The following is a 12,414-nucleotide window of genomic DNA, read 5'->3' on the forward strand; positions in this document are numbered from 1 at the left end:
TTTTTTTCTATTCTACCCCATCTTCTCCCAATATATTTGGATCCTATCTTCGATAGCTATCATTCAGAATACAGAATAAGGGACCTTGGAGGTCTTCTAGTCCAACCCCCTGCTCAAGCAGGAGACCCTATATACTATTCCAGACAAACGGTGGCCCAGTCTCTTCTTAAAAACCTCCTGTAATGTTTTCTGCCGTCTTTACGGTAGGTGTTTGAAAATATCACGTCCCTCGTTGATCTTATGTTACTGGAAGAATTTACACCGTCATTTTAGATGCAAAAACTAATCCATCACGAAGTGTCAAGTCAGGACTGATGTCGCAAAACCAAGGTAGAAAAATATAAATTCCCCTTCCGCCTTTTAAAATACCGATGTTACACTCTTCCTCGTTTATATCAAGTCTTCCTTCAAGTTTTTAACATCCAGCAGGACTTCCAAATCCCGGTTATGATTTTGGAATTCTTTTTCGTCAGCAAATAATTTTAAACAAACAAACAAACAATCTGTGCTCATTAAAGCTTGTATGTATAATTTAATTGCTGAGTGTTGTTATAACTACCAATATTTTACAAGCAAAGTTTCTTGCTTGTTAACACTTCACTTTTCTGGAGTTTAGCCACAAAACCATGAACCAAAAGTAATTATGTTACTGCTGGTCCTATAGCTGATATAGAATAAGACATGCAATAAGAATATAGCATACATCGGTGTGTTCACCATTTGATGGATGATTGTATACAAATTGTGTTGTTGTTGTTTTTTAAAAAATACCCGCTTCCATTGAAATAATAACATAATCTACCATAGATTATACTGTAGATTGTATAACAAAATAACAGAGTTGGGAAGGATCTTGGAGGTCTTCTAGTTTAACCTCCTAGTGTAGCAGGAGACCCTATACCATTCCAGATAGATGGCTATCCAGTCTCTTCTTAAAATCCTCCAGGGTTGGAGCACCCACAACTTTTGAAGGCAAGCTGTTCCACTGGTTAATTGTCCTCACTGTTAGGAAGTTTCTCCTTAATTCCAGTTTGGTTGTCTCCTTGTTTCCATCCATTGCATCTTCTCCTGCCTTCAGGGGCTTTGGAGAATAGCTTGACTCCCTCTTCTTTGTGGCAGCCCCTGAGATGTTGGAACACTGCTATCATGTCACCCCTGGTCCTTCTCTTCATTGAACTAGACATACCCAATTCTAGCAACCATTTTTGATATGTTTTAGCCTCCAGCCCTCTAATCATCTTTGTTGCTCTTCTCTTCACTCTTTCCAGAGTCTCAACATCTTTCTTACATGATTAATTGCTCTCACTCCTTATTTCTCCTTAGTTCTAGATTGCTTCTCTGTTTGGTTAGTTTCCATCCGTTGCTTCTTCTCCTGCTTTCAGGTGCTTTGGAGAATAGCTTGACTCCCTCTTCTTTGGGGCAGCCCCTGAGATATTGGAAGGCTGCTATCATGTCACCCTTAGTCCTTTTTTTCACTAGATTAAACATACCCAATTCCTGCAACTGTTCTTCGTATGTTTTAGCCTCCAGGCTCCTAATCATCTTTGTTGCTCTTCTTTGCACTCTTTCCAAAGTCTCAACATCTTTTTTGTAATGCGGTGTCCAAAACCGGTCATGTTTCATGTTCTGTCCTTCCGTGTAGATTTTGCAAGAAGGAAGATTTAGGCCAGAAGACTCAACTTACCTGGTTTTGATTTGCCCCAAGGTGACACCAGCTTCTTAATATCCTACACTGTTCAGGTGTATATAGAATTCTGTGGTTTTTTTCCTCCAAAACACGACTATTGATTCAAGAAACACCTCTCAAATTGCTGAGAGACCCTGAGAGAAAATGCATCTTCGGCAGTTCCTTCGAATCAACAGGATTATGGATATTTGATGAAATGCAGATTGAAGTAGAAAGAAGATGGAATAGGTGCCTGTCGCTGATCTCTTCGGAGTCTTGCTTGCACATTCCATCTGCCAGCGATATTCAGGCCTCGGTAGTACATATGTCGCAAAAAATATGTTTTCCCTAAATGGAGTCTGTCAAACTAGTCGGTCACATAGGCGTCTTCTCCAGAGCCTGTTTCAGATGTTGAGTGAATGTTGGGCTTAATTTACATTGGGATGCAGGCAAGTTGAATCGTAGAATAGTTCTAGCCTAGTGTGCAGAAATACAGATAGTCCTCGGTTTACGACGTCAGTTGAGCCCAAAATTTCTGTGGCTAAGCGAGACATTTTGTTAAGTGAATTTTGCCCCATTCTACAACCTTCCTCGCCACATTTGTTAAGTGAATCACTGCAGTTGTTAAGATAATAACATGGTTGTTAAGTGAATCTGGCTTCCCCCATTGGCATTGCTCGTCAGAAAACTGCAAGAGAGGATCACGTGACCTGGGGACGCTGCGACCGTCCTAAGTACGAGTCAGTTGGCAAGCGTCTGAATGTTGACTGTGGGAACATGGGGATGCTACAAGAGTAGTAAATGTGTAAAATGTGTAAAACTAATCAAAGAGAGAAGCAACCTAGAATTAAGGAGAAATTTCCTGACAGTAAGGACAATTAACCAGTGGAACAACCTGCCTCCAGAAGCTGTGAATGCTCCAACACTGGAAGTTTTTAAGGAGAGACTGGACAGCCATTTGTCTGAAATAGTATTGGGACTAGATTTGTTCCAATCTCTAAGGGGCTGCCCCAAAAAAGAGGGGGTCAAGCTAGTCTCCAAAGCACCCGAAGGCAGGACAAGAAGCAATGGATGGAAACTAATCAAGGAGAGAAGCAACCTAGAATTAAGGAGAAATTTCCTGACAGTGAGGACAATTAACCAGTGTGAAGATAGTAGAGTAGAGTAGAGTAGAGTAGAGTAGAGTAGAGTAGAGTAGAGTAGAGTAGAGTAGAGTAGAGTAGAGTAGAGGTCCCCAACCTTTTGGGCACCAGGGACAGATTCTGTGGAGAAAGGTTTTTCCATAGATCGGAGGGTGTGTGGTTTTGTGTGCTGCCTGCATCACACGGATGGGGCTTTGCTTTTTTGTGTGGACCAGTTGCTGGCATGCCATGGCCTGGTACCAGTCCACAGACCCCTGGAATAGAGTAGAGTAAATTAGGAGTAGAGTAGAGTAGAGTAGAGTAGAGTAGAGTAGAGTAGAGTAGAGTAGAACAGAATATTCTTTATTGGCCAAGTGTGATTGGATACACAAGGAGTTTGTCTCCAGCGCATAAGCTATGCAGGACAATTAACTATTTATGGCCTTCCATAATGTTCTTCAGACAACCTGATGTATAGTGTGTTGGTGTGTGTGTGTGTGTGTGTGTGTGTGTGTGTGTGTGTGTGTGTGTGTTTGTTTGTTGTACCCTGAAGAAATATTTTCCTAATCACAAGTAAGTGATTTCCTAAACTCCTTCTGGTCCTCTGGAAACTTGTCTTCCAAATGCCAACAGTGCATGACAGGTTTAACACATGGATTTTTATGATCTTTCTCTGGATAGGGTTTCTTGCCATTTTAATTTTTATTGCTCTCTCTCTCCCTAGAAAATTTCATAAGGGATCTTTTAGCTCAGCTCAGCAGTGAAACAGGAATAACAAGCTTTGGAGTGGAATAAAGAGATAATCCTATGGAGCGTTCTGCGAAGGAAGCTAGTAGATCATTTGCTATATGCATGTCCTGAGATGTATTGTACGCTTGGTAGTCATCACGCTGTCTTAAATATATTGCTGTTGCAAAAACAATTGGTAGAAGATTGCAATGTCCAGTGGTGGTGGTGGTTGTTTTTAAAAAGCAATTGGGTTGGCGTTTGCCACCCGTGAATTCTTTCAAGAGATAGACCCACCTCATTCTGTGCACCACTCTCTTCCATCATTGGGGCAGATCACGTGTGCTTTGTCATCCGGTAAAGGGTCCCAAATATATTGGGCTGCACTGTGAAAATTATCACTCTTTAGTTTTCATTTTCTTTGAATCATGAGATGGATGTTCCAGTTCTAGTCACTTGTTTTTGCAATGGGTGGTGTGGTGGACAGACAGGCAGGCAGGCAGGCAGGCAGGCAGATGTAGGCAGGCAGGCAGGCAGACAGACAGACAGACAGACAGACAGACAGAGATAGATAGATAGATAGATAGATAGATAGATAGATAGATAGATAGATAGATAGATAGATAGATAGATAGATAGATAGATAGATAGATAGATAGATAGATAGATAGATAGATATAGAGAGAGATATGATGAAGATAATAATAATGTAGATAGATAGATAGATAGATAGATAGATAGATAGATAGATAGATAGATAGATAGATAGATAAAGAGAGAGAGAGAGAGAGACAGACAGACAGACAGACAGACAGACAGACAGACAGACAGACAGACAGAGGATAGAGAGATAGAGAAATAGAGAAATAGAGAAATAATAGTGATAGTAATAGATAGAGATACAGAGAGAGGGGGGGAGAGAGAGAGAGATGATAGAATTAGAGATAGAGATGATATAGAGATAGAAATAAATTTTGAAAATAAGGTTTTTGAAAATTATAAAGCATCCTTCCCACATCAAAAATGAAATTTAGTTGCCCGCTCTCAAAGTGAAACACATACATGACACACACCTAAACATACTATACACAACATATGTATAGACCCACACCCCTACATATACATAACAAATAAATATTAAATACTGTCCATCTTGAATATATAACGGAAGGAGGAAGCTTGAGAGTTCACAAGGTTAATGCTGTATGGAATGAAACTATGACTGAATCTGGATGTTCTGCTACGGATACCACGAAGCCCCCTCCTCTCAGAAGGGAACAAGGAAAACAGGTTGTGAAGAGGGTGTGTAGTGTCCCAGATAATCTTACAGACCCTGCTCAAGCAGCGCTTCTGTGCTATGTCCTGGATGGGAGGGAGGGAACTGCCAAAATGATCTTTTCTCCTGTCCTCACCACTCTCTGCACCGCCTTCCTGTCTGAAGCAGGGATGCCTCCAAACCAGACTGTGATGCTGTATGACAGGATGCTCTCGATCGTCCCCCTGTAGAAAGTGGTCAGGACAGGGGAAGGAAGATGTTCCTGACACTAACATACGAGGCAGTTTGAGGTTGCAGGCTTTGGGTTACTTTTCATCTTCAAAATAGCCATTTTTAGCCCCTCTCTCTGCTTCATCCTTTCTGCTTAGAAGAACTGTCTTTTTCCCTCTAGTAGTGCACCAGCTGTTTCTCTACAATATAAAGAAAACAGCTGCAGTTTTTAAAATGTGATCGCTTTTTTCAAATGGGAATTAATTAGTCCAATGTTTTCGTGTTCTGTCTAATTCTCTCACATTTTGACAAGAGCGCTTCCCTTCTTTAAAAGAAGAAGGCTTTGGAGCTGACTTATTTTTCTCTTTGTGATGACGGATACATTTCAGCAACTAATAAGTCAGCCCTTTCATTGTTAGCCACATTGATGGGAACAAGGAGAGTTATAGATCGTTTCTGTAGTAGGAACGTACATCATCTTACATATACATGCCGAATAAAGCTGGAAGGGACCTTGGAGGTCTTCTGCTCAAGCAGGAGACCTTATATATTCCAAACAAATGGCTGTCTTTTAAAAAAACCTCCAGTGATGAAGCATCCACAACTTCTGGAAGCAAGCTGTTCTACTGATTAATTGTTCTCACTGTCAGGAAATTTCTCTGTGGTTCTAAGTTGCTTCTTTCCTTGATTAGTTTCCATCCGTTGCTTCTTGACCTGTCTTCTGGTGCTTTGGAAAATAAGTAATGATCTTCATAGCATCTTCCCAGCCACCAATGAAGGAATACTGTCCTCACTACTTTTATTTTATGATTTAGTTATGAAATTTTTATGCTACCCACCTCCTCTACAAGGTGACTCCGGGCAGCTTACAACACAACAATGAAGGAATTACTCTAAAACGCTGGTGTTCAACCTTTTTCGTCTCATGGAGCAGTAATGTGATAGTAACTTGTATGGTCTTATAGATCATGAAAGCAGAAGACCCGTGAGGTTACAGGTTGCTGGGATTTGGGAGGAAATGTGGAGGCTGTCTGCCCCTGGTGATGTCACAGGTTATGCCTGTGGAGCTATGCAGCACTTGTGACTCTCTGTTGTGGACTTTTCCTGGCATACAAATGTACCGCAGCACAGTGCTTAAGCACCATGGCTCTAAAAGATACTGTAAGTTGATAAAGCAGTATACACCTATGGAGGTCATTAGCTTGGGGAAAGGTCAAGTGTGAACTTAGCTCATGGGTTTTAAAGAAGGAGTGGACGTAATCAGCTAGTGCAGGGGTAGGCAACCTTGGCTCTTTTATGACTCGCGGACTTCAACTCCCAGAATTCCTGAGCCAGCATGGCTGGCTCAGGAATTCTGGGAGTTGAAGTCCGCGAGTCATAAAAGAGCCAAGGTTGCCTACCCCTGAGCTAGTGTCAAGTGCCAGGGAAATCAGGAGATTAGGGAAGTTCAAACGAGTATAAAGATCTATGGCAAGCTTAAGCTCTCTACAAAAATCTGAGCTACTAACGGTCAAGGCAAATGAGCGGGAATTAAGAAGACATTCAAGGTGGGCTGGACTCAGCTCTCTTGCGGGTCCACAGGGACTCATGACTTATGACCTGTTTGACCCCACCCTTGGACTCAGCCTGGTCATCTCCTACACTAGGGAAGAATTCTGAAGATATGATAGCATCACCCTTTTACGGGTATATTAACTTAGAATGGGATTTTCCGCATTACTACCGGGCTAGCAAGAAGCTAAACAAGGAGCCTCCAGCAAAGTGACTGGGATTAAAAACAATGTTGAAATCTGTGTTACCCTTTTGCTACTCTATAAAGATCTGGTTGTTCTCCCAAAGCCTTGGGTTGAAATGGACAGGCCCCTTCTTGGGTGTCTCTTTGTCTTTTTTCTTTATGCCTCTATATAGTGACCAGATCCCATCTTGTTTTGGCTTGTTTTTGGATTTTTTTTAATGGTAATACATTCTGAGCTGCCTAGAATCAATTGGAGTCAGGCAGCACATGAATGAATGAATGAATGAATGAATGAATGAATGAATGAATGAATGAATGAATGAATGAATGAATGGTTTGAATATTGTGGAAATGTTGAACAATAGTAAGGCTGCAGGTATAGATGGTGTAACTGGAGAAGCTGGATGGAGAAATGTTAACACTCACAAACATTGGTAGAAAAGTGCTGGTAATAAGATAAGATAAGATAAGATAAGATAAGATAAGATAAGATAGATAAGATAAGATAAGATAAGATAAGATAACCTTTGTTGTCATTTTTATACTGTGGGCACAATGGCACACATCATGTTGAAAGAAGTGAGATGGCTAGTATCTAAAAGCATGCTTCTGCCCACCTTATTATAGGAAGGACAGACGTAGGAAAATCAGCAGAAATATAAAAGTTAAATGCAGTAGGAATCAGTTATTTAAGAAATACATTTAGTAAAGGAAGAAGAATAAGAGTAAGGTCCAAAAAAATGTTATTCGTTAGTTTCACTTGTTTGGGGTGCAGATCTTGTCATTATATAGCCAATTTGTCCTGGAGATCATTTTTGAATATCCACAAAGGTTCCCATGTATGAGGTATTTGAGAGTTGAAGCAGATTTTTAAACTGTGATTTAAAAGATCTCAATATTATAAAGTGACAAAAACTTAGCATGTTCATAATTTGAATCTGACTCTGAACGGTCAAGTTTATGTTGGTTTTTTTCCGTCCATAAAAGTAAAGCAGAAAGACATGATGATGGACCTTAAATTAAGTGCTAGATTTCAATTTTCAAAGTTTTAGGATAGATGCTTTTTTTTAATTAGCTTTGTTTATCAAACTGACCTCTTTGATTTTTTTTATTTCTACAATAACAATTTGAAAGAATTTGTACCCCTTCCTCATTACATCTTTCCATTTATTCTTGCTAATTAGAGATTTTTAAGAAGAGATTGTCTGCAAAGGACTCCTGCTTGAGCAGGGGGTTGGACTAGAAGACCTCCAAAGTCCCTTCCAACTCTGTTATTCTGTTATTTATTCTGAATAAGGAGAGGAATAACAAATGGGCACCGAGGCTATGTTTTTAACTAGGTTTTCTTTTTCTTCTCTCGTTCCATTAATTTCACTGGCTTGTGCCTCCTTATTCCTCTTCTGTACTCTTCACAATGTAGCTTATGCCAAAAGGGAAAAGTGTAGTTATGAACATAGAAAGGAATTACAGTTTACTGAAGTGCTAATACTGGATTATCTGCCATTACTCCTCAGTAAATGCTAGTGCGGTCTTAGATATTTATAAAGCCCTCTACAGACTTTGTGAGAAATCTATAGAAAAAAAACACTGAATACCACATAAGTAATTTAATTCTTCCATGCATTGTATTTTAATGTGTTTTTCCCCCATATCTCTGCCAAGATTCTGCTTAATTATATAATGTTAGCGACACAGAGTAGCTTGGCTTATAAAGCAGAATAAAGCTCTAGAGATGGGATACTGGGCTCCAAGTCGGACAGACGTTTTAAGGTTCAGCTCTTCGCAGAAATGAGGCAGAACTTAATGGGATTAGTCTGAATTTAAAAAATACTTGAGGGCTTTCTAATGAAGAGGATTTTTTTATAACCAACAGTTGCCTTATTTGCTCTGTCTTATTTCTGATTACCTTCCTACCTTTTCATTTGTTGTAAAGAACCTGGGATGGCTTTGTGTGTGTAAACTACTACAAGTAGCATTCTGTTCAGATAGTGCTGGCAAAGGTGGGTGGTACTACGGCAGATGTCCTGGCTTTATCTTGTCCTGTCTTGTTGGAGAATATCTGACATGGAGACCTCCTCTGCATGCACTGGATCCCTTCCTGCTTTAAGAGCGTGCTTTCAAAAACTTCTCAACCTCCAAAAATGAATGGAAACAAAAAGCAAAGAATCAACAGTGTGGGAGAGCCTGGAGGTGGAGTCAAGAGAGGAACCAGCCTAGAGTCATTACGTTCCCACAAGCGGTCCAAGTCCAGCCCCTCTTGAGTTCTGTTGATTCTTATCGAGCACCAATTTAGTGCTGATCACTAGTTGACTCAGTTGTTGTGTGTAGGCATGAAGAATAAATCAGCTTAACTCAGTGTTGGGATTCAAATACCTGAACAACTGGTTCTCTTATTTGATGCAGGCCTGGGCCTCCAATGCCTAGAACGGACTTCAAAAAGTGGCATCACGCACTTCCAGTGGACCGTTCTAGGCCTGGAAGGCCTCCTCCAGGCCTCTGATGCCTGGAACGGACTTCCGGAAGTGGCATCCACATACTTCCGGTGGGCCGTTCCAGGGAGACCTCCTCCAGATCTCGGATGCCTCCCAGGCCTCCAAGGTCTAGAACGGACTTCCGGAAGTGGCATCCATGCACTTCCAGTGGGCTGTTCTAGGCCTAGGAGGCCTCCTCCAGGCCTCCGAGGCCTAGACTGGATTTCCGGAAGCCAGACAGTTCTCCGAATTCAGTAAATTTAGCTACCGGTTCTCCCAAACCGGTGCAAACCGGCTGACTCCCACCATTGGGATTCCCACATTAAAGTTGATCATCCTTCAAAATGTCCCAGAACCATTTCATACCTAAAATTTTGATTGGGTTGATTGTTGATTCTTAGTGACCACCGAGATATGAGTTTATTTAGGAAGATCTGTCCTTGGTCTGATCCTTCAGCATTTCCAAGGCTCCATATGTCCCCACTCTAATTAAGTCCACCTACTTTGCTACTAGTCTTTCTCTTCTCTTCCTTTCCACAATTTAGCCTAATACGGGTTATACTGACAAGAGTAATGAATATGTTTCAAAATATTTTTATCTATCTAGGAAAAAACTTGTGTCTCCCGCAGGATGTCAATACAAGCACAAATAATCTCTTGCTTAGCATTGTAATCGTAGCTGATAAAATTCAACCATTGGAGAATGTTCTTGCAGGTTACACGTTATATTAACACACTGCTAAACCTTGTATTTTTTTTTTTACATTTCATAATTAAATGGGATTGGATTTTATTACAGTTTTATCTTGGACGTGGGGGCAGGTTTTCCATTTATCACCTACGCAGTGTAAAACAATTATTTGGTTCCTCATATTTCCTCATTTTTGATATGTGTCTTGAATTGATAAATGCACTTTTTTAAGTGAATATTTTATTCTTTTATTTGTAGAGTTTAATGCATTAGCACAAGCTGAAAATACATTCCGAGAACTCATAGTTATTCATTTTATGTAGAGGATGGGAATTAATAATAGAAAGCAGCTTATTAATTTGTTAGTGCTCTTCGAGGGATATATTTTTAAGAAAGCAATATTCTGCACCTTGCAATTTCTTTTAATCTTTAACCAGCTCCTGCACTGTTTTGAATTATTTTCTGTGTGCTAAGAATGCTTAAGTGAAAGAAAATAACCTGAATAAAATTGAGTGTTGTAAAACCTACTGTGTTGCCAATTGAAAAAAAAATGTCAATTCCAGTAATTGACAGTATCTGGATAAATGCTATAAGGATCGTCAATCCATAGACCTGAATGGTCAATTTCCTCTCCCCATACAGATCTTAATCTAATGGGTTGGATCCAAAGATTCCCTTCTTTCAATGGAGGAAGATTTCCTCTGACAAAGGAAGAGAATGAAGGTAATAACGCTAAATTAATATAATAAAGGTAACTGTCATGGCTCCAGGTATACAGATAGTCCTTGACTTAACAACAGTTCATTTAGTGACCGTTCAGAGTTACAACGGCACTGGAAAAAAAGTGACCTATGACCATCTTTCAGACTTAAAACCATCACACACTTACCAACCACGCTTGCAGCATCCCCCCATCATCACGCGATCAAAATCTGGATGCTAGGCAGCTGACTCGTATTTACGACGGTTGCAATGTCCCCGGGTCACATGATCCGCTTTCACAACTTTCCGATAAGCAAAGTCAACGGGGGAAGCCAGATTCACGTAACAACCGTGTGGCTAACTTAACAAGTATAGTGGTTCACTTGACAACTGTGGCCAGAAAGGTCCTAAAGCGGGGCAAAACTCACTTAACAACCGTCTCACTTAGCAACAGAAAATTTGGTCGTAAGTTGAGGACTACCTGTATTCGTGTTTTTTTTAGCTGAGTTAGTGCCTGCTTAGAAGACTGTTTTGATTCTGCTGCTTTCGGTCTGTTTCACTGAAGTTCTAAAATTCAGCAATGGAAAACGAGCATGTCTTTCCCGACCCCCTTATTTTATTGGGAGTGCAAGCCAAGTTTTAATTTGTCCCTTTATTTCGTTCGAGGCCTTTTCTAAGCTTAGCTTTTTATCCAGTGAGCTTTGCTTCCCCGATCTTCTTAAAATTGTTTTGCTAAGGGATGTATGTTTCCAAAGAAAATATGCTTTTTTTTTTGCCACTGCCGCTGCTGAGCCTATAAAAAGCCGAAGGCATCGTCCCCCAATTCATCTGCCAATGACAGCGTCTTCTCCATTATACTGTCGAATTTAATTGGTGTCCTCTGGCGTTAAAATAAATGTCTTGTCACGATTCATAGAGCTGCAGCCTGTGCTTGTGTGGAATTTTTTTTTAACCACGATCTAGACATTTTTAATTTCCGATTGGGGGGGGGGGGACAAGAAAAACCTGAAAAAACCAAGAATGCAACCATTTGGAACACAGCCTTCAATTTTCAATCCCTGCCTAAATGAGTCTTTGTTTTGCACGAAACACGTTTTGCTTGGAGAACATCTGGAAGCTTCAGCTGGTGCAGAATGCAACTACACAAACAATGGTGTATGTCCCTAGGAAAATATCCGTTACACCTGTAAGGGAGCTGCATTGTGGCCAGTTTCCTTCCAGATGCAACTCAAGATGCTGCTTTTGATCTTGAAAGCCCTACATGGCATAGAACCAGGTTATCTGAAGGATGTCTATGGATATTCCAAGTCCTCCAGGTCATGGTTGTCCCAAAGGTACTTTTTCATGAGGCAACTGGACTTCCTTGTTTTTTCCTTGAAGACGTTTCGCTTCTCATCCAAGAAGCTTCTTCAGCTCTGACTGGATGGTGGGCCGTGGAAAGATTTATACTCCTTGCAGACAGCTGGTCATTTGCCTTCTTTTAGAGCAGAGATCTTCAAATGTGGCCCTTTTATGACTTGTGGACTTCAACTCCCAGAATTCCTCAGCCAGGCCATTTTCTTTAAAACCATACCTTATAGAAGCTGTGTTTTGTTAGAGGTGTGATTCAGAAATAATTTATATGTGAAATTGATCAAATTCAACAGGTTGGACGTCTCTGTTACAGAGAAATAAGAAAAGCTTCAAGATCTCGGCCTAAATGTAATCCAGGAAAGCATCACTCTCTCCTTTGAGATAGCTTTTTGAAGTCCCATGACTTCTCTGAGGCAGAATCAGGAGGACCACACCAGGATCTTAATACATAAATTGTTGATGA

The 12,414-nt window shown here is 40.5% G+C and overlaps 1 protein-coding gene across 1 annotated transcript in view; it reads left to right on the plus strand.

Annotated features, from left to right (window-relative positions):
* Positions 1-12,414, plus strand: part of LOC107296047 (membrane-associated guanylate kinase, WW and PDZ domain-containing protein 2-like) — a gene marked incomplete at its 3' end in the record, with an annotated part of 340,452 nt that overhangs the window by 262,101 nt on the left and 65,937 nt on the right. The window contains exon 6 of the mRNA XM_029285961.1: positions 10,507-10,619. Coding sequence (XP_029141794.1) covers positions 10,507-10,619 — 113 coding nt within the window. The remainder of the gene's footprint in view (positions 1-10,506; positions 10,620-12,414) is intronic.

This window comes from Protobothrops mucrosquamatus, unplaced genomic scaffold, assembly GCF_001527695.2.
Source record: "Protobothrops mucrosquamatus isolate PMUCROS unplaced genomic scaffold, P.Mucros_1.0 scaffold2615, whole genome shotgun sequence".
Lineage (NCBI taxonomy): Eukaryota > Metazoa > Chordata > Lepidosauria > Squamata > Viperidae > Protobothrops > Protobothrops mucrosquamatus.